The sequence below is a fragment of the Capra hircus genome, chromosome 15, assembly GCF_001704415.2.
Source record: "Capra hircus breed San Clemente chromosome 15, ASM170441v1, whole genome shotgun sequence".
Classification (NCBI taxonomy): Eukaryota; Metazoa; Chordata; class Mammalia; order Artiodactyla; family Bovidae; genus Capra; species Capra hircus.
In genome coordinates, this window is record NC_030822.1 from 49,023,527 (window position 1) to 49,044,527 (window position 21,001).

At 48.3% G+C, this 21,001-nt stretch overlaps 1 protein-coding gene across 1 annotated transcript in view; it reads right to left on the reverse strand.

Annotated features, from left to right (window-relative positions):
- UBASH3B (ubiquitin associated and SH3 domain containing B) overlaps positions 1–17,327 on the reverse strand; it is a 154,658-nt gene extending 137,331 nt beyond the window's left edge. Inside the window, exon 1 of the mRNA XM_018059637.1 lies at positions 15,617–17,327. Within this exon, the coding sequence (XP_017915126.1) occupies positions 15,617–15,777 (161 nt within the window). The 5' untranslated portion in view covers positions 15,778–17,327. The remainder of the gene's footprint in view (positions 1–15,616) is intronic.

Here is a 21,001-nt window from a genome sequence, read left to right on the forward strand (position 1 = left end):
CCACCCACCCCACCCTGCATCTCAGAGGTCACCATGCCAACTGGCCTCTCCACAGATCAGCTTCCTCTTCTATGGGCTGAGATGCAAACAAAAGTCAGGAAGAAGAAGGGGAGTCAAAAGGAAAGAAAAAAAAAAACCAACACAATATATGAAAAGGCTAATCCAGACAGCAGACCAATCCATTCCTTCAGAAAACAGAGCCAAAACCTTGTCAGAAATTGATTTTTTAGAGGCAGAGCCTGGACTCAGAGAGGTAACCCGATGCAAAAAAAGGAAACCGTGGTCAGACTGAGAGGCCTCAGCTCTGCTTTGGCCACAAGCCAGATATGGGTCTTGAAAAAGTCACTTCATTTGCTCGTCTCATTTGACACTATGTAAAACGTGGGAGCCGGAATAGATCATCTTTACTAGCAATTCCAACTAGACACTTCTGAGCTTCTGCCTCTGCAGGTTTTTTTTTACAAGTAGAAATACTCTATTTTGTAAGAGGTATTCGAGTCATTCTCAACCAAAGTCAGGAACTTGATCTGAGCTTCTTCACTCTGACGCAAAACCTTTCTTCTGTCATAGGTGACTCTCAAGTCAGGAGCAAATGATTGCTACTATGCAGCTAAATATTAGGAACTGCCTCAGTTATGAATAATAACTAACATTTCTTGAGCACCTGTCTCTATCTACATCTTTCACAAAGGATATTGTTTATCTTCCTTCCTCAACATCCTTTTGTAACTCATGAAGAACCATCACTCAACAAATCACCTAAATTTAAAAGCTACATGGACTCCCCTGGTGGTCCAGGAGCTAAGACTCGGCACTCCCCATGCAGGGAGCCCAGGGTTTTATCCCTGGTCAGGGAACTAGATCCCACATGCCTCAACTAAAACTCCGCATGCCACAATGAAGATTGAAGATCCTGTGTGCTACATCTAAGACCCAGTACAGCGAAATAAATATATGTTTTTAATTAAAAAAAACAACAACAACTATATATTGTGCTTACATCTTCTGGGTCTGTCAGCTCTTAGAAATTCAATTCCCAGAAACATACAACCTACCATGAAAAATACAACTCCTTTTTTGGGGAGTAAATCTACTTTATCCAACCTTGATTCAAGTTCCCTCCTCCCCATTCAAGATCTTCTGCTCTTCTTTCCTCCCCCATCTTCTTTCCTCTATCATTTCCTTCTAAATCACCCATCACCCATCCAGATTCCACACCTCCCTACTCATCTCCAGGTTATTGGTGTACAACAGACACCAACTTGAGTTGGTGTACTTGAGTACAGACAGACCCAAGTATGCAGAACAATTTGCAAGGACTTAGAAGACTGGAGAAAACCTTCTCTCGGGGACACAGAGGATGGTCCAGCTCCTGACCAACAGCCACCTCCTGAATCTTGAGGTCTTAAAAGATCGAGCATGGATCCCCAGCATTCCTCAACGTGAGCTCTTCTTGATGGAGAGGTGGCGGCGGCAGTGACTTACCAGAGAGAGGAAATGATAGAAAACGAACTTAGCACATGGCAGGCTGAGATCTCAGCTTCTTGAGATATAAACCAGGAGGAACTGAGACAGTTTCTCAATGCTTTATCCACGGTGCTTAATGCATTGCCTGCACATAGCAAGGATGGGGAAAGATTTGTTGAATTGAAAAAAGACGGGTCAGGACTTCCATGGTGGTGCAGAGGATGGGAATCCACCTGCCAATGCAGGAGACATGGGTTCGATCCCTGGTCTGGGAAGATTCCACATGCTGCAGAGCAACTAAGCTTGTGCGCCACAACTACTGAGGCTGTGTGCTGCAACTACTGAAGCCTGATCACCTAGAGCCTGTGCTCCACAAAAAAAGAAGCCACTGCAATGAGAAACCCATGCACCACAACGAAGATAGTCCCTGATCACTGAAACTAGAGAAAACCCTCACAAAGCAACGAAGACCTAGAGCAGCCAATTAATAAGTAAATGAAGGGTCACACCAGCAAGGATAATCAGGTGACTTCAGCCTGGTCTCCAGTGAGAACAAGTAAGTTCCGCAGTCATATGAATGGGGCTGAAGCTTGGTACTGAGGTAGGGATGGGAGGAGGGGAGGTAGAATCTACAAGTGGAACTTAACAGCGGGGGAATTCTAAAGGGCAGATGATTCTTACATCAGAAATCCCAGATCATCTGTCTATTCAGTCAGCTCTGTCAGCGGTATCAGTTTCAGAGAACAGATTCCAGCTCTCTGTGGAAAGAGCTGTCAAAAGAGCTAGGCAGCATCTCAGGGGCCTGGTCATGAAGTCTGGGGAAGTTGAAGGGAATTACCAGACACCCTACAGAGAGTTTTAGAATCCTCTGAGAACATCTCATTCACAACCCACTGCATTCACTTCCAATGATTTTTACTCACTTTGGAAACACAAAGGGAAAGAAACATCTGGTTGACCTAAATCTTTTATGTGAAATTCTCTTTCCTTATCTTCTTCCAGGACATCTCTGTTTTTCCCTGCCCCTTGAACCATGCCTCTTAGACTCCTTCACCTGTTTTTTTCTTTCCTCAACCCCAAAATTGGTGCCCTAGAATTCTACCCATGGGGGTTGATTTCTTTCCTTTTCTTTTTATTTGTTTTTAATTGAAGGATAATTGCTTTACAATATTGTGTTGGTTTCTGCCATACATCAACACGAATCAGCCAGAGGTATACATATGTCCCCTCCCTAGTGAACCTCCCTCCCACCCCACTTTCCTTTTCTTTATACCCTGCCTGGTTCATGACACCTACTCCCACACCTTCTACTATCATAAATATCCAAATTTAGCCATAACCATTCCTCTGAGCTTCAGAATCCCATCTCCAGCGGCATCTGTACCTGTGTGTCTGTAATACCTAAAACATGTCTCAAGTCAAATTCATTGCCTCATCCTCTAAACCAGGGGTCCCCAACCTTCAGGACCTAATGCCTGATGATCTAAGGTAGAGCTGAGATAAGAATAATAGAAATAAAGTGCAAAATAAATGTAATGTGCTTGAATCATCCCAAAATCATCCCTCCTCCCTATTCATGGAAAAATGAACTCATGTCTTCCATGAAACTGGTCCCTGGTGCAAAAAGGTTGTGGACCCTTGCTCTTTATCTATCTTCCATATGTTCTATCTCAATTCATAACGTTTCCACCTCTCTAGTTTACCAAGCCGGAAATCCTGAGCTACATTTATGCTCCCCTACTCTTTACACCCCACAGATCATAAATCCTGTCACTTCAATTTCAAGAACCTGTCTAGCATCTGGCTCTTAATGTATTTTAATCCAAGTCCTATTAATCTTTCACCAGGACTATTACAACCACCTTCTAACTGGCTTCCATGGCTAGTTTTCCTCTGCACCGTTCCACTTTATACTGACTTCTCTGCCTTCCAATGTTATTCCCCATAATCTCTAGGAAACAATCAGGCTCCAATAATTTGTCCACGCTCGTCTCTCATGACTTCTTTTCTATCTCCTTTTCATCAGTCTGCAGCCCCCAGGTGCCTTACGCTCTGAATTTCATGCCGTTCTCTCCCAGAATGCTCCTCCCTCTTTTGTACCTAAAGAATCTCTATTCATTCTTTAAGTTCTGCCTTAATTGTCACCTCCTCTGCTTTCTTCAACCTTCTCAAGTTACACTAATTGTTTTCTCTGTGGTCCCACAGAGCTTCTTTCCAAACCTCTAACATGGCACTAATTGCATTATTAAATCATATTTATGGTTTATATGGGCTTCCCAGGTGGTGCTAGTGGTAAAGAACCTGCCTGCCAATGCAGGAGACATAAGAGACATGGGTTCGATCCCTGGGTCGAAAAGATCCCCTGGCGGAGGGCATGACAACCCACTCCAGTATTCTTGCCTGGAAAATCCCATGGACAGAACGGTCTGGTGGGCCACAGTCCATGGGGGTGCAAAGAGTCGGACACCACTGAGTGACCGAGCAGCACAGCAGAAGCAACACAAATACCCAATGGAAGAATGAATGAAAGAATGCCAGATATAAAGCTGGGCTTAACTAATGGGCCAACTGTTTCTTTTCATAGTCAGGATTTTTTCTTTTCCTTCTAAGCTAAACAGTAACAAGTTATTCACTTAGCTAGGGGAAAGGGGTGGTGGCAAGATGACAGCTAATTTAAATTAAAATCTGCCTCTATCTTCATTTGCAGTGTAATATGAAATCATCTGAACTGTCTGCTGATCTCCCTGACTCCGACCTCTCAAACCAAAGCAAAGCATTGCTCCCTTCTTATTTGTCCTTTAAATTTACTTCGGGGCCCCCTTGTCTGGTTATATCACCTCCTCCTCGTCTCACTTAGATACTGCATCTACCACTTACATCACATCTTCAACATCTTATCATAATTTTCTATCTTCCACACGAGATCATCAGTCTCCTGGGGGCAAAGATTACATCTAATTATCTTTGTACTCCCACTTCTCTTATAATAGGCTACAAAAGTTGCCCATAAATACACTCTGAAATATTTGTGTGTGTGTGTGTGTGTGTATATATATATATGCTGCTGCTGCTGCTGCTAAGTCACTTCAGTCGTGTCCGACTCTGTGCGACCCCATAGACGGCAGCCCATCAGGCTCCCCCGTCCCTGGGATTCTCCAGGCAAGAACACTGGAGTGGGTTGCCATTTCCTTCTCCATATATATATATATATATATTTTAATGGCTTTACTAGGAATTTTTCATGAAGATAAAAACATATACTTTTTTTTTCTTAGTCTTGTTTTTCAAAGATTTAGATTGTCAAGATATAAGAGGTCCCCAAGATAACTGTGCAGAAGTGGCTGAAGACCTTGGACAAAGCGCATCGTCAGTGATGGAAAGATGATGCTCTCTACTCTGTTTACTTCACAAGGTGAAGGCTTGAGGGAGAAGAGATGAAAGAGATAGGATAGGAGAGACAAAAAGAGGCGGCGAGGGGGAGAAGAAAGCAAAGGGAAGGGAAGTCAGCTGTTCTGTGGCTGAACTAGTTCTCCAGGGCGGGGGAAATCTGATTAGGCAGAAAGAGGAGAAAGGAAGGGCATGCAGGCAATTCAAGGACAGGTTGATGAAGAAAGGAGACAGCAGATGCCTGGGGTTCAGAAACCCAGCAACCCTGTGCGGTTCTGCATGTATTTGCCTGTATTTAAAGGGACTGTACACAGAAGCAGCCATTGGAGGAAGCTATCTTTCCTTCTCTCTGTGCTTCCTGCCCAAGAGAAGAGAATAAACATTTAGAGAGAAAACGCTCACAGTAAATATTTCTGAATGGGGCACCGTCGACCTGGAAGCAGGATTCTAAACAATCCTGCTACCTGATTCAAGAGAAGGTTTATCCAGCAAAAGCTGGAAAGAAATCAGAAACATTTGGCTGCCTCTGGCCATCTGTGTGCTCAGCTTCCCCTTGGCGTGCTCCGGACTGCTGTGAGCTGTGATGCTGGTGTTTCTCTCAGCTTCCCACTGTGGGTGGCAATAGCTGGTCCTAGTGGAGTTCATTGCCACGCATGCTTTCTGTACAAGGATGTTTATGCTTCCACTGGGGCAACAGAACACAATGGGAATTGTTGCAAAAACAGCTGCTGATGTCCCTTTAATTAAAAAGGTGCCAAGGAGCAATTTCTTTGCCCCTGGGGGCTGAACTCAAGGCACTAACCTTCTCTCTCATTTCACCAGCATTTTGATTGTATTTTGCAAGAATTTGCACATTCTATCAATTTAAAAATTATACTAATGCATACTAGTGAGATGACTCCCCACCATTGTAATTGCCTCATTTCTTTCTTTCCACTTATTTACTCTTTAGAATATCAATAGTCCTAAAGAGTTTCCTTGAAAAGGAGAAGAATTTGGCCATATAGCACTGGGGAAAGACCAACAAAGCAAAACAAAACAGAGAAGCCAAACCTCGAGAACAGAAAAGCACACAGGAGGCAGTGAAAACATCCTTGGGTAGAATGAAAACACTGTCCACATTACCCCCGTGTCACCAGAACTTGGATCTGAGGGGGGTGGTTGACCTTAGCCCCTTTTACAGGTGGGAACACTGAGGCCGAGGGAAGGAAAAAGATGTATGTGAGTCCAAAGAGCCAACAAGTGAGAGCAGAGTGAGAGCCCAAAGCCAGGGTCTGAAAGAAAGGTACACAGAGCTTGCTTTCATTGTGCATTACTCTTGTACCCTGTGGGGTGTGAACTGAACCCAGAGCCTGTCAGTTATCTGCAGAGGACTATTCACCCAGGTGGAGGAAAGGCCACCTGCTCCTCAGAGGGTCACCATAGAGGATGTGCAGCCAGCTAGAGCCAGCGGCTGACTTCAGGGTGCTAGGTGGCAGAACTTGACATTCATCTTTTCCTGCACAGAATTTAATGGGATGCTGTGCTCACAGTAGGGGCTAGAAAATTTCTGGATGTCCATCTGAGGCACTTCACCATAAGCCTCAACCTCTTAAGCAGCAGGTGGCAAAGAACCTGATAGCAAAGTCACCAGGGAAACGGGAAGTTAGCAAGAGGGACCAGCAAGGAAGGACAACACCTATCATAGCTTGAGCTCCTGACAGAAGATCCAGAGCACTCAGGCCGCTGCCGCATCTATCCTTCCATCCTTCAGGGAAGAGAAAACCCAGAGATTCTCCCATAAGTCTCAAGAAAACCTCCACTGGCACTCAGAGAACTTCGCAATGAAGAAGCCATTCTTCAGTGTGCTTTTTTTTTCTCTCCAAGGCTGGAGTCTGATTCCATTTGAGATGAATCAGAGGATAACCATATGGCCCTCCTTCAAATCCCCAGCCTGGCCACTTATTGGAGTCAGCAGTTTGGGTGGCCCTGGCTCTGCTCAGGTCTGCTTCCACTTGGCTGGCAGCCCTGGGGCGCTCTGCAAAGACAAGATGCCGAGGAAGGTGGCTATCCGCCTCGCCTCTGCTCCACACTGAAGACTTCATGGCCTCAGCTCAGGGAGGAGCAGAGAGATGTAAAAGTGGGGGGCAACTGGGAACCCCAAGACAAAGGGAATCATGCAGAATGAAATCACCACAAGAGCAGGAGTCACTCTCCTTCCTCACTGAGGCGTTACAGGCACTCCCCAAAGATTCAGCAACCTTAACCCTCACAAGGGTCCTTCCTTCAAGGTAAGTACAGTTACGGTTGCGGACAAAGAATGTCACCTGCCATATCAGCAAACAAAGGCTACTACAGCCATCAAGCCAACAGACACTGTAGCTGCCCCCAACGGTGCACCGAGGGGACTCAGGATGGAGAAAGACCAGATGCTAGCCCCAGAGAGCTGAGGTGCACATCAAAGGAATGATTTCAGTGAGCCCCGATTCTTGCGTCTTCCCATACACAGAAAAGCACTTCATTCATTAACTTGAGATGTCTGATTTTCTTTAATTTATAGTGATCTCTTAATGTTCCATGGCTCAGACAGTAAGCAGGTCTTTGGTAAGCTGTAAGACAGTATTGCAGGTCTTCTGCCTGCAACGCAGAAGACCCAGTTTTGATCCCTGGGTCAGGAAGAACCCCTGGAGAAGGGCATGGCAACCCACTACAGTATTCTTGCCCGGAGAATTCCATGAACAGGGGAGGCTACAGTTCATGGGATCGCAAAGAGTCAGACACGACTGAGCGACTAACACTTTCACTGCCATTTGATGTTCGTATTACCTGGTTTTTTGCTACAAAATTCCTTTGTATCCTGAGTGCTCCCTTACCTCTTCAACGAGGTCCACCAGAGATATCTGAGAGGCTCCTGGGCTTGAGTTCTCAGCAAGCCCCGCCTCGAAAAACATACCTCTCAACTCCTGGCTATACTTTTTTTTTTTTTTTTTTTTTGCTATAATTCATGTGGGATCTTAGTTCCCCGACCAGAGATTGAGCCCATACTGCCTGCAGTGGAAGTGCCCAGTCTTAACCACTGGACCATCAGGGAAGTCTCATGCATTTTTTTCCAGTCAACACCGTCAACAGTATAAAGACAGAGAATTGAGGCTCAGAGTGTTCTTCAACCAAGGTAACCAGCAGAGAAGAGGCGGAGCTGGACTTTAAACCCAGGTGGTGCCAACAGCTGTCATGAGTGAGACCCTTGAAGAGTGGGGTCTCTTCGGTTCCTGGCTGCCCAAGAGGGACTCCCCCTCGCACACATCCCCACCAGATCCCTGTAGGGATGAGGGTGATGCTGAGCTCCGCCACCACCACAGTTGTCAAGAAGAGAGCTGGCGGGCCACAGGGTTCCCTTAGTTTCTTGCCTCTGAAAAGCAAAGCCCTTAGCTCTGAGCATTCTGATCCACTCAGTGAAAAGCAGTTTGAGGTCACCAAGGGCAGGGTACTGATAAAAACCACAGGATAGAGTCATGAGGCAGGGTTCTCTTCACTCTCTGGGCCACTTAATCTACTGAACCTCAGTTTTCTCATGAAATTATCCATATCTGAAACTTAATAGTGATTATGTGTACAAATCAGCTTTGTGATCTCTGTGTTGTCGTTGTTAGTCGCTAAGATGTGTCTGACTCTTTGCGACCGCAGGGATGCCGCATGCCAGCTTCCCTGCCCTTCCCTGTCTTCTGAAGTTTGCTCAAATTCATGTCTATTGTGTCAATGATGCTATCTAACCATCTGTTACCCTCTTCTCTTTTTGCCTGTAGCCCGCCCGGCTCCTCTGTCTAGTGGAATTCTCCAGGCAAGAATACTAGAGTGGGTAGCCATTCCCTTCTCCAGGGGATCTTCCCGACCCAGGGATTAAACTCGGGTCACTTGCATTGCAGGCAATTCTTCACCGTCTGAGCCACTAAGGAAGCCCCTTGAAATCTCTAAAGTGGTCTAAAAACGGAAAGTAGTATTAGGGCATAATAGGGAATTTTCACAGATGCTGGGTCCAAGGGATTATAATTACATTACCAGCCCATCTGAATATATAAGACCTATTCAGCAAAACAAGAGACGAACTATTGTTACATGCAACATGGATGAGTCTCAAAAACATCAGGAGAGAAGCCAGAAGTAGGCATTGTATGATTCCAGTTATATGCAAGTCTAGAAAATGTAGACTAATATCCAGTGACACAAAGCAGGTTGGTGGCTGGTGGCTGCCCAGGGATAAGGGTGGAAAAGGAATTGACCAATGCGGACATGAGGAAACTTACAGGAGTGAAGGATACAAGCTGTCTTGAAGAGGTGAGAAGAGGTGATTATATGGGTATATTCATTCACCTGTCAAAACTGATCAATCTTTAAACAAGTTTAGCTTATTGTACATAAATTAGACCTCAGTAAATTTTAAAAAGAATGCATGTTTCCTTTGGAGCCAAATCCTCTGGGTCAGTGCTCCCCAAATTTTTTGGCACTGGGGACCAGTTTCATAAAAGACAATTTTTTCACACACGGGGGGAGGGGCAGGAGGCTGGTTTCAGGAGGATTCCATGCATTACATTTAATGTGCGTTTTATTTCTTAATCTAATGCCACTGCTCACCCGACAGGAGGTACCAGTCCATGGCCCAGAGGTTGGGGACCCCTGCTCTGGGTCGTATGGGAAGTTCACTGGACTTGCAGTTCTAGCCTAAGGCTGTCACAGCAACGAACCAGACACAGAGTAAGTCCCTCTAAGCCTCTAGTCTCCTCATCGTTAAAATGAAGTTTTTCTCAAGATCAAGAGGGATGCTGAGGGCACAGGAGAGCAATTTTCACCCACAAAGTAACATACAAATGCAAGGGGGTGGTGCGTGGGCACACGGTAACTGTAGGTGGAGTAGAGACTTTCTTGCCCGTCTACCTCTAAGATCCCTTCACTCCAAGGGGGCCCTGATTGGTCTCCTCATTCTGCCCAAGGTCCCTGGGAAAGCAGCTGCAGCCCCCACCCAGAACTGACCATGATTCAGAGATGCTGGGCTTCCCAGGTGGCTCAGTGGATAAAGAATCTGCCTGCCAATGCAGGAGACACAAGAAATATGGTTTGATCCCTGGGTTGGGAAGATCCTCTGGAGGAGGGCATGGCAACCCACTCCAGTATTCCTGCCTGGAGAAGCCCATGGACAGAGGCGCCTGGGGGGCTACAGTCCATGGGGTCGCAAAGAGATGGACACAGAGTGAAGCAACTGAGCACACGTGCGCGCAGAGATGCTGAGCTGACCAGGTGCTTTCAGGGGAGCCAATGTCCAGCAGCAGGTAAGCTGGAGAAGGCCAGAGAAACTGGATACTTAAATTCATCGGTTCTGGAAGATGCGTCTCAATTCCTTGTGTCACCAGCTCAGAACTGCTTTTATCTTTGGGCAGTGAAGCGTAGCTAACGCAGCTGACTATCCAAAGTCAAAGGCGCTTAGTCTAGCTCTTTCCTTCTGCCACTGTCCTGCTCTTTAGCTGGGTGTTGTTCAAACAGCAATAACTGAACTACACATGTAAATCCTTGCTGGAGACCCCAACCACCATCGAACCTCTTTCCTTTTCTTTCAATCCAACACAACACAGTAATACAACAACCCTATCTACCTGGTCCAGATTCTATTTTTAACTTTTCTAAGTCCCTTCCTGCCCATCAGCTTGTCTGGTCTTCACAAAGCCTTATTTTGAGTTACACCAAACAGGATGATTGGGATACTGAGTGAAAGGGATGCCACAGAAGACCTAAATTCTCCAAGTGTCGGTCAGAAGCTAGGCTAGGACTCAGGGCATCAGACCCTGGCCTTCGTGTTCTTTTGTGAGATTCTATTTCCCGATCATTAGAGAACCCACGTGCTCTAGACAAAGCATTAGCCGCAGGCAGCCCCAAATAAACGGAACCAAGACAAAAGGCCAGAGTGGTATCAGTGGTGGTTGTTTAGTCACTCAGTCGTGCCCAGTCGTGCCCAACTCTTGTGACCCCATGGACTGCAGCCCACCAGGTTCCTCTGTTCATGGAATTCTCCAAGCAAGAATACTGGAGTGGGTTGCCCTTTCCTTCTCCAGGGGTTCTTCCCGACCCAGGTATCGAACCCACATCTCTTGCACTGCAGGCAGATTCTTTACCAACTGAGGGGGCCTCCTCAAATTCACTTGTGGGGTGACGGCTCCCAGAGTTGGCCTCCAGCTGCAGAGGAGAGAAGAAAAAGAGCCTCACTGTCCCCCAGAACCACAGAAAGCAAGTAGGGAATGCAAAGCAACACACCAAGGGGGTGAGTAGGGGGAGGGATAAATGGGAAGATGGGACTGCCGTATACACACGACTATATATAAAACAGGTAACTAATGGGACTCTGATGTATGGTGCAGGGAACTCTATTGGGAGCTCTGGGATGGCCTATGTGGGAGGGGATAGATTTCTGTGTTGTGTGGCTGACGCTTGAGGCTGGCACAACATTGTAAATCAACTATACTCCAGTTAAAAAAAATAAAGATAAAAAAGACAAAAACAAACCATAAAAGCAACATTCCATCAGAATTCCTCCAGCCTTCTTGGGTGATACAGTCGGCCCTGTCCTGGCCCCAGGCCTTCCCAGCACACACACACTCTTCCTTTTCCTTCCAACCAAGCTTACTCCAGTCTTGACAAAGCTGAGACTTTATTTTTAGAACTTTGGGGAAAAGGAGGAGCTAAGCGCATAGAAAGAAAAAGGAAGGAATAGGTCACTTTGGCCCCTTGAAATCTTCCTTCCTCAGGCTTCCCTGACACCTCCTCGCATTGTGGTTGCGTTCGTGTATGTGTGCGTGCACGCGCGTGCCATAAAAATGACCACTTCTCAATCCTTCCTCACATAGTGGGGTTCTTCTACAGCAGCGTCTGAGTTGGATCAAAGGTCACAGGGTCGGACTGGAAAAAACCTAACACAGCTCCAGGGGTATAATGAGCTGGAGAAACATACCCCGAGGTCACCCTGCTTGCTCAGCACTGCTCTCAGTCAAGCACTTAACAAGCAAGCGTTAATTAATCCTGTTCCCCTAAGAGGAAGCCAGCCAGGCCCTGAGGGCTTGGGTGACTTAGTCAAGACCAGAGCGCAACACAGGCTGGCAGGGGACCTGGGCTTTGCTGGTGTGGGAGCTCCCTGAAGCCCACCCAGAGCCCAGTGGAAGGGCCCTTCTGGCTGCTGCACAAGACCAGACACAGTCACACCCAGAGGGGAAACCAGAGCCGCCAGCCCTGGCTGCTACCGTTCCCTCCAAAGGGCCAAGTTCCAGCCATCGGTCTCATCTCTTCATGAAGCATCACCGCAGCCAGTTCTTCCTGAATCCAAGGAACCACCAGCTGCTCTCTCCCGCTTGCCATTTCATCACGCTCCAGGCTTAGGGCTAAGAAAGAGGCTGCTGCTGCTGCTACTGCTAAGTCGCTTCAGTTGTGTCCGACTCTGTGCGGCCCCACAGATGGCAGCCTAAGCAAAGTCTGATACCCTTGCTCCCTTTGTTCACAGTGCTCCAAGATGAGGCTCCAAATCTGCTCTCTGGAACCTCAGATGCCCCCGGGGAAAGACCCTCTTCTTACTGGCCTGATTAAGTTATGAAGAGGAAGGCTGACCACGTCAGCCTCCCCGGGCGTAAGTATAAGAGATGTCAGCCCAGGAAGGAAGTGGACTAGGTCACGTGATCACCAAGGGCTCTGACCCCTGAGACAGAGAATTTGAGGAGACGGAACAGTAAACCCACCTCCCTCCCCAGGATGTTTCATCATGACCCACTCTCACCTTTTCAGTAAAGAGAGGTGATGTTAGTAGAAACAGTAGCTCTGATAGGCTGAATAGGGGCTCCTCCCAAAATTTTCATGCCCTCATTCCTGGAACCTGTGCATATTACTTTATGGTTAAAAAAGGGTTTTGCTGATAAGATTAAGTTAAGGATCTTGAAATGGGGAAGATTATCCTGAATTATCTGGGGAGGCTCTAAATGCAATCACAGAGTCTTTATGGGAAAGAGGCAGAGGGAGATTTGACAGAGAAAGAAAGGAAGGCACTGTGGCCACAGAGGCAGAGACTGGAGGAATGCTGCCACAAGCCAGACAATGCTGGCAGACCAGGAGCTACAAGAGGCAAGGGACAGCTTCTCCTTAGAACCTCCGGAGGGGGCTCAGTCCTGCCAACACCTTGAGTTCAGCCCAGAGATGCTTATTTAAGCCTTCTGGCCTCCTCCAAAACTGTCAGAGGATATATTTCTGCTTTTTTTTTTTAAACCACCCAGAGTGTGGTAATTGGTTACAACAGCCACGAAAGCTAATACAGTGCACGCTTAGTCGCTCAGTTGTGTCCCACTCTTGCAACCCCATAGACAGTAGCCTGCCAGGCTCCTCTGTCCATGGAATTCTGCAGGCCAGAATACCGCATTCAGCTGCCATTTCCTTCTGCAGGGGATCTTCCCAACCCAGGGATCGAACTCAGGTCTCCTGTGTTGCAGTCAGACTCTTTACCGACTGAGCTACGAGGGAGCACTTAAAGATCACTCACTATGTACCAGACATCACCACTCTAAGTACTTTATCCACTTTAATTCACTACATCCTGGTCCTGGATCTGAGGCCTGGGATGAGCAGACACATGCCTGCTCTGAGCATGAATCCCAGATTCACTGTTCATGGTGGTGAGCCTAAGCAAGTTATGTGACCTCTCTAAAAAACAGCTTTCCCAGTTCATAAAAGGGCCACATAACCCTTCTCACTGGGCTGCTGAGAGGATAAAATGGATAATAAACATGAAATGATTAGAACACCACAAAGTAAAGGCTAGTTGCCTTCTCAGGTGGCTTGGCAGTAACAAATCCGACTGCCGATGCAGGAGACACAGATGCAGGTTCAACCCCTGGATGAAGGAGGATCCCCTGGAGGAGGGCATGGCAACCCACTCCAGTAGTCTTGCCTGGGAAATCCCACGGACAGAAGAGCCTGGAGGGCTACAATCCATGGGGGCGACAATAGTCAGAAACAACTTAGCGACTAAACACCACCACCAACAAATAAATGCTAGTTGTACGAGATCTCAAGGATTGAACAAGCCAAAATTAAACCATCATCCTAAGCCATCAGGACGTAGATGAGGCCTCTTGGACTCATCTATGTAGGAAAGACCCATCAGTGCAGGAAGGAATATGTCCTATTTAAACCACTTTGGAGAGCGAACGTGACAGTCTGAAGAATTCAGTTAAGTATTTCTTCCCTTAATTAAGCAATTTAGGTCCTGAATGCTGGCCTCATTTTAGAAAAGGCAAATGCTGGGGGCTGTTCTAATTCTGCAACTTCAACCCACAGATTTCCAACCCCTATCTCCCCTTCTTAAGGACAGCTATGCACATCCATCACACAGGAGGACCTGACTTGCAGTTTCCAAGCCTGGCACACCCCTGCAAAGCTCAGAGCATCTCCTCCCTGTAACTCTGGCATCAGGAACTGGAGCCCCAGTGATTGGAATTCAGTGTGAGGCAGAACTGTAAGTCCATTTTATGGCGTTCCGACCATAGGGTACACCAACCTGTCCCAGCAGGTTAGGTGGAATGATAAAATCAGGAATAAGCTTTGATAAGAGATTACAGTCAAGTCAGTAAGAATAAAGGTTTGCCCAGAGGCCAAGTAAGGGAAACCTAGAGCTCTCCTGTGAAAAAAAAAAAAAAAAGAAGGAAAAAAAAAACCACGCTTTAATTAAGTTGGCCCTTTCTGATAAAGTTTGCCTAACTCCCTGTGCAGGTGATGTCATTCAAAGAAGCAAGGATCCCAGGCCTTGTGTCCCGGCCTAAGAAACCTGCATGCGAGGAATAAAGGGGGAAGAAGGACCTGACCACCCGACGTTGGCTTCCTTCCAGGCAGAGGTCCAGACTTGGGTGGCCAGCCTCCGAAATCTCCTAAGGCCACTGCCACCTTGCCCTGGCGACCAGGCCTCTTACCAGCAGGCTGCCGGGGTTCGCCACCTGGGCGCTCTCAGCTCTGCCCTACCCCACCCTCCAGGAGGAAAAGGGATGAGAGAGGACGCACCCCCCCGCCCCCTTACTCTCAGGCACCCACAGACTCCTGCGCTGCCGTCACCACTGACGAGAACCCAGGTCCCCTGGGGGCACTGCTTCCCCTTCTCATTCCAACCTCCCCATCAATGAACACGCAGCAACCTCTACGCTCCCGCTGCTCCTACTCTGGAGGAAGACAGAACCCAGAACGACATCCGGAGCCGAAAGCCGCAGCGGTGGGAGCGCCGGGTTCCCGGCCCCGCCGTCCGTCCCTGCCCTCTCCCGGTCAGCAGTGGATCCTCCAGCCAGGCCGGCGTTCGGGATCCAGAGGGTGCCCGAAGCCTCTGTGGGGCCCCGCCTCCCCCGGGGACTCGGCGCTAGAGACCTCAGGGAGCCCGGGGAGAGAACGGCTTAGCAACACCCGCGGAGGCCTGGCGCCTGCCACAGTCCCGGGGACTCGAACCCGGTGCCCTCGCCCGTAGGCATCCCGCGCCTGGGACACGCCTCATCGTAGGCATGCCCAGCCAGCCCCTGGCCCAGCGCTCGGGCGCATCGCCCTCCCCTGCACCCTGCTCCCGGAGGAGCCGAGTCCCGGGCCGCCCGCGCGCCCAGCCTGCCCCCAACAGGTCGTGGGCAGCGGGGAGCGCGCCTCCCGCCGGGCAAGGGAGGCGAGCCGGAGCGAAGCCGAGGGCTGGCCGCGTGGGGCGGGAGGGGTCGCCGGGGCAGCGAGCTCGGCCACTTACGCGCGGGCTCTGGGGAACCCCATGGACAGCAGCACGTCCAGCGCCGATCCATGCTTGATGGTCCCGGGGCGCTGCTGGCGGTTCCTCCGCGGGGTGACTTTGCTGTACAGCTCCTCTCTCGCAGCCATGCCGAGCGGGCTGGGGTGGCCGTACTGAGCCATGCTCAGCGGCCAGCCATCTCCCGGGAAGGCACCCGAGCCGGAGGGCCCTGGAGGGCGGAGGGCCGGCCCGGGGCAGGGGAGGGGGGCTTGGGGATCCGGAGCCGGGCGCAGGCGGAGGCGCAGGCGGCGCTCGGAGGTTCCCTGGTGTCGAGACTGACGCTTCCTGGTGAGGCCACCGGAGCCAAAACTGCGAGCCGCTTTCTGCCCGGCCGGCCGGCCGCCACTCGGGCCCCGGGTGCCCCCTGCTCGGCGCCCGCAGCAGCCCTCTCTCCTCCGCCCCCTTCCTTCTGCGCTCCCAGCAGTCCGGGAATTTGCAATGAGTAATTTTTGAATGGATCAAAAAGGAAAAGGAGCTTTGTGGGCCGGCTCTGCCTCGCCTGTACCCGGGCCCCGCCCCTCTCTTAAAGCGGCAGCGCGGCCCGTGACTGCTCCCGGCTGGGCGCAGGCTGTAAAAGTCCAGGTGCTTCTGGGCAGAGAATTGGAACCAGCACTGCCTGTGTACACTGGTTCAGGAGAGTCACTTCCAGCACTCTAGCTTCTCCATGGCTTCCATCCGGAGCCAGTGGGGCCTCAAGACGCCAGATCAACCCATTTCAAGTTTCCTGTGGTTCTAGATGGGGTTATTAGTGGAAATTGGGCAAACTGATGGACGACATGAATGGACCAGAAGGCCAAGTCATAGCATCCAGATAAAAGGTTTTGCTTCCTAGAGATGGTGCAAGACCCGGAGGATTGTTAATAGCAGCTGGAGACCAAGTTCCCATCAGCTGGCCAAGGAATCACGCTGAAGACCATTTGTGTTCTCCATGATGGACCATGGGATTTCCCAGACAAGAATACAGAAGTGGGTTGCCATTTCCTTTTCCAGGCTATTTTCCCAACCCAAGGATCGAACCACGGTCTCCCGCGTTGCAGCAGATTCTTAACAATTTGAGCTACAAGGGAGGGATAAAACTGCAGACAGAAGAGGAAGGGGAAGATGAAAGGAGGAAGAAGGAGGCGAGGACGGAAGTGGGATGGAAAGGAGGGTGGGGGAGCGGGAACTGAGAAAGAACACTTTGTAATTGTAAGAGGTGTTCGGCACCGAATGGGTTGATTTTCAATAGCGAATGAGCACCCGGTCAGTAAAAGCATTCTAAGAAAGACCGCTTCATCACTGCTCAGCGGTGACAAGTAAGTTGCATCATAGGTTTGCCCAAACTACTCCTACTTCAAAGAAGGTGGAAGTCCTAGCCACCCCTCTCTCCCCACAGCTCCACAACTTGTGAGCTGGTCATCAGCCCTCACAAGAGCTGGTCTTGGAGATATTAAAGCGTGGGGGGAAGGCTGATGACCAGCTCTCAAGTTGTGGAGCTGTGGGGAGAGCTGATGACCAGCCCCCATGAACCTGGCTTGGGGATATTAAAGCTGTTTCATTCAGAGACACATTTATGGTCCTCAGTTAGCTAGGGGGACCCTGCTCAGTGTCATGGAAAAGGCACAGAGTAACCCTCAGTTCAGTTCAGTCCAGTCTCTCAGTCGTGTTCAACTCTTTGTGACCCCATGAATTGCAGCACGCCAGGCCTCCCTATCCATCACCAACTCCCGGAGTTCACCCAAACTCATGTCCAAACTCATCGAGTCAGTGATAGCTGCTCTTTTTCAGGTATTGATTATATTACCACCTAACATTTGTTTATTAGGCTCTTGTATGTGTCAATCACTGTGTTCAGGATGATAAATGAATTAACTCATTTAATTTTTATGACCCTATGGTGTGTGTATAATTATTATCCCAGTTTACATACAAGAAAACAGCCCAGAGAGGTTGAGGAAGATGGTACAGATGACATGTCAGAGCCAGAGCTTTTGGTGCCTTGGACAAGTTGTTTTTGCCCTCTACAGCCCCAAGTCCTTATCTGTATGCATCGTAGTAACTAGCCTTACACAGGGCTGGGCTCTCCAAAAATGTCAGTTCCTTCCCCTGCCTGGAGCGTGGGGGGAGGGCTGATGACCAGCTCTCAAGGAGCAGCTTTTTGATATTGCTTTCTAAAGCATCTAAGGGTTTTACCAGGGAACATGACACAGCTTAATTCTCTTTAGCCCAGAATATAGTTTTCTAAAAAATATCCAGCAGTGTTTGGAAGTGGGAAGATAAGGACTACTGGGGCTTAAGCAACAAGGTGCATAGTTCTATCTGCTATTGTGTAAGGGATGAGGAAAAAGTTCATACTTCCTGGGTGGGGGCTTCTGCCTAAGCAGAAGTGTCCTGAAGCCATGTAGAGGGCCTCTCCTGGGCACAGATCAAAGAGACAAAACTGGGCTGGGGAAACTATATCTAGTGACTAGCTTCCTTGGGATGCGTTTGGTAAAGGGCACTGGATCTTACCTGATATTCTGAACTTCTTCCAAAACCTTGGCTTGAGAGATAAATGATCCGAAACCTAGTCAAGCGATACTGTCTTGTGGAAGCAGTTTATAAACTGTAAGTATCGATACTACATAAATAACTGAAATTTACTGAAAATTCACTACACATTGATGCTGTTCTTAGCTTCTTACACAAATAACTTATTAATCCCTTGATAAGACAATAAAGTAGGTACCACCATATTATCATTGGCCACTTTACAAAATGAAGACGTTGAAGCAGACAGAGAGCAAGAATCTTGTCCAAGATCGCATGCCCAGTAAGTGATTTGAACTCTTAAAATTTGTCCATACAACCACTTACTGCCATTATGATGATGATGAAGAGATGCCAACCAGTAAAGTAATGTGTTCAAATAATAAGCTTTTTGACTCCTGTTACCAAGCTGAATTTGAGTTGACTCACTAAACATGTAGCCAAGCCATTCTACTGACACTGGGTTGTGGTAAAGGAAAGTGTAATAAGTCCCTGACATACGAATGAGTTCTGTCCCAAGAGTAAGTCCAATTTGTTCATAAGGCAATAAGGTTAGCCTAGGTACCCAACTAATACAATTGGCTATGTAGCACTATACTGTGTAATAGGGTTATAATATTTCTCATACAAATAATACATAAAAACAAACACCAAAAGTAAAATAATTTCAATCTTACAGTTCACTACCTTGAAAAGTACAGTAGTGCAACAGTTGGCGCTTCTTAGCAGCACCAGCTACATCCTTGCTGCTCTTATTCTTGCTTCTGGACATCCTGGGTCTGAAATATGCTGTACTAGGGTATGTAGTCTATACAGGACCGTATGGTAAAGTACACAAAAGCACAACCACTTACAAAGGATACACACACGGGACCATGTACGCCAGACACATGAACTAACTCACATGATTGGACTTGTGAATGTACATACATTCGCATCTTTGAAAGTTCTCAACTTGGAGGTTCATAGGTAGGGGACTTAGTGTATAGCGTTTATTGCAAGGCGCCAAGCAAGGGAGTGGGAGATAAGCCCCAGATACACTCCAATCTGATCTTTGAATTAGAACTTTTTGTTTTTGTTTGTGTTTAAGAACAAAAAGACTGCGCTTGATCGTCATCTTATGACATTTCTGTGGCATTTCTTGGAGTCAGGATATCTCTGTTTTACAATTCTCTGGCCAAGTGGTCCATGGCTTGGGGTGGGGGGGCGGTAGGGGCTTTTTAGCTCATCTTGCCCTGGAGTTTGTTTGTTAATGATGGTATCTAATGATAAAACAGCAATTTTATCAACATCGATGTTATCAATAACAGCAGTTTTAGTCATCTGACTCTGGTTGTGGAGAAGGCAATGGCACCCGACTCCAGTACTCTTGCCTGGAAAATCCCATGGACGGGGGAGCCTGGTAGGCTGCAGTCCATAGAGTCTCGAACAGTTGGACACAACTGAGCGACTTCACTTTCACTTTTCACTTTCATGCATTGGAGAAGGAAATGGCAACCCACTCCAGTGTTCTTGCCTGGAGAATCCCAGGGACAGGGGAGCCTGGTGGGCTGCTGTCTATGGGGTCACACAGAGTAGGACACGACTGAAGCGGCAGCAGACTCTGGTTGACTAGGGTTCAGTTAGCCCAAGACTGAGGTTGGAGGGGCGAGAAAGGGAATAAAGTTTTGTATAGAGAAATTAGTTGTAAACTTGGTAAGGGATGGAGAAGGCAATGGCAACCCTCTCCAGTATTCCTGCCTGGAGAATCCCATGGACAGAGGAGCCTGGTGGGCTACAGTGCGTGGGGTCGCAGAGAGTCGGATATGACTGAGCAACTAACACTGCTACTACTGCTTGGTAAGGGAACTTGGTTTTATGGAGACTCAGTTTCACTCCTCTGTCCCTTGACACAGAATTGTGGATCTCTGTTTCCTCTCGAAAAGCTGAACTGTTTTTCTCCCTCCTCTAGGCAAACTGTGAGAGGAAATGATGGGTATATAGTTTTAGGTAGCCTGGGAAAAGCACTGTGGAAAACCAGGCATCTTAGACGTGGACAGTTGCGTTTGGGGCACTTTTACCAACATCTCCATCCGACGACCTCATCCTTCAGCCAGGGGCCAGCCATCATTTTATTTAAGACAGCTGTCCTCAGTTCTGCACAGAATAAGGTGCTGGCAATTAAGATGCATTGTGCTTCAATTGTATTGACTTTGAAAAGCTAGGGAAAGCTTTATAGAAGTCCATGTTGTTATATCACAAAAAGAAGAGGAATGACTATTCATGAGACAGGGTATCTGACAGCAGTGGGAGGTGGGAGGGGCCCTTGCACGGTGAGGAAACTGACACATCAGCTTCAAGCTCCTTCAGACCGGAAGCAAGTTGTCAATTTCCCCTGTATCCACCAGTCGAGTCAGAATCCACCGTGAGCCACAAACCTCTTTCTCTCTCTCTTTTTTCTTTTCCTAAGTCATGCCACATGGCTTGTGGGATCTTAGTTCTGCAACCAGGGATCGAACCCAGGCCCTGTGCAGCAAAAGCTGTGAGTCTTAACCACTGAACCTCCAGGTGCGTGTGTACGCGCTAAGTCACTTCAGTTGTGTCTGGCTCTTCGACTCTATGGACTGTAGCCTGCCAAGCTCCTCTGTCCATGGGATTTCCCAGGCAAGAATACTGGAGTGGGTTGCCATGCCCTCCTCCAAGGGATCTTCCCAACCCAGGGATCGAACCCACGTCTCTTTCCTCTCCTGCACTGGCAAGCAGGTTCTTTACCGCTGGTACCACCTGGGAAGCCCAGACCTCCAGGTAAGTCCCCACAAACCCTTCTGTTCTTGGTGTGGCACCCCTTCCGACATGGCC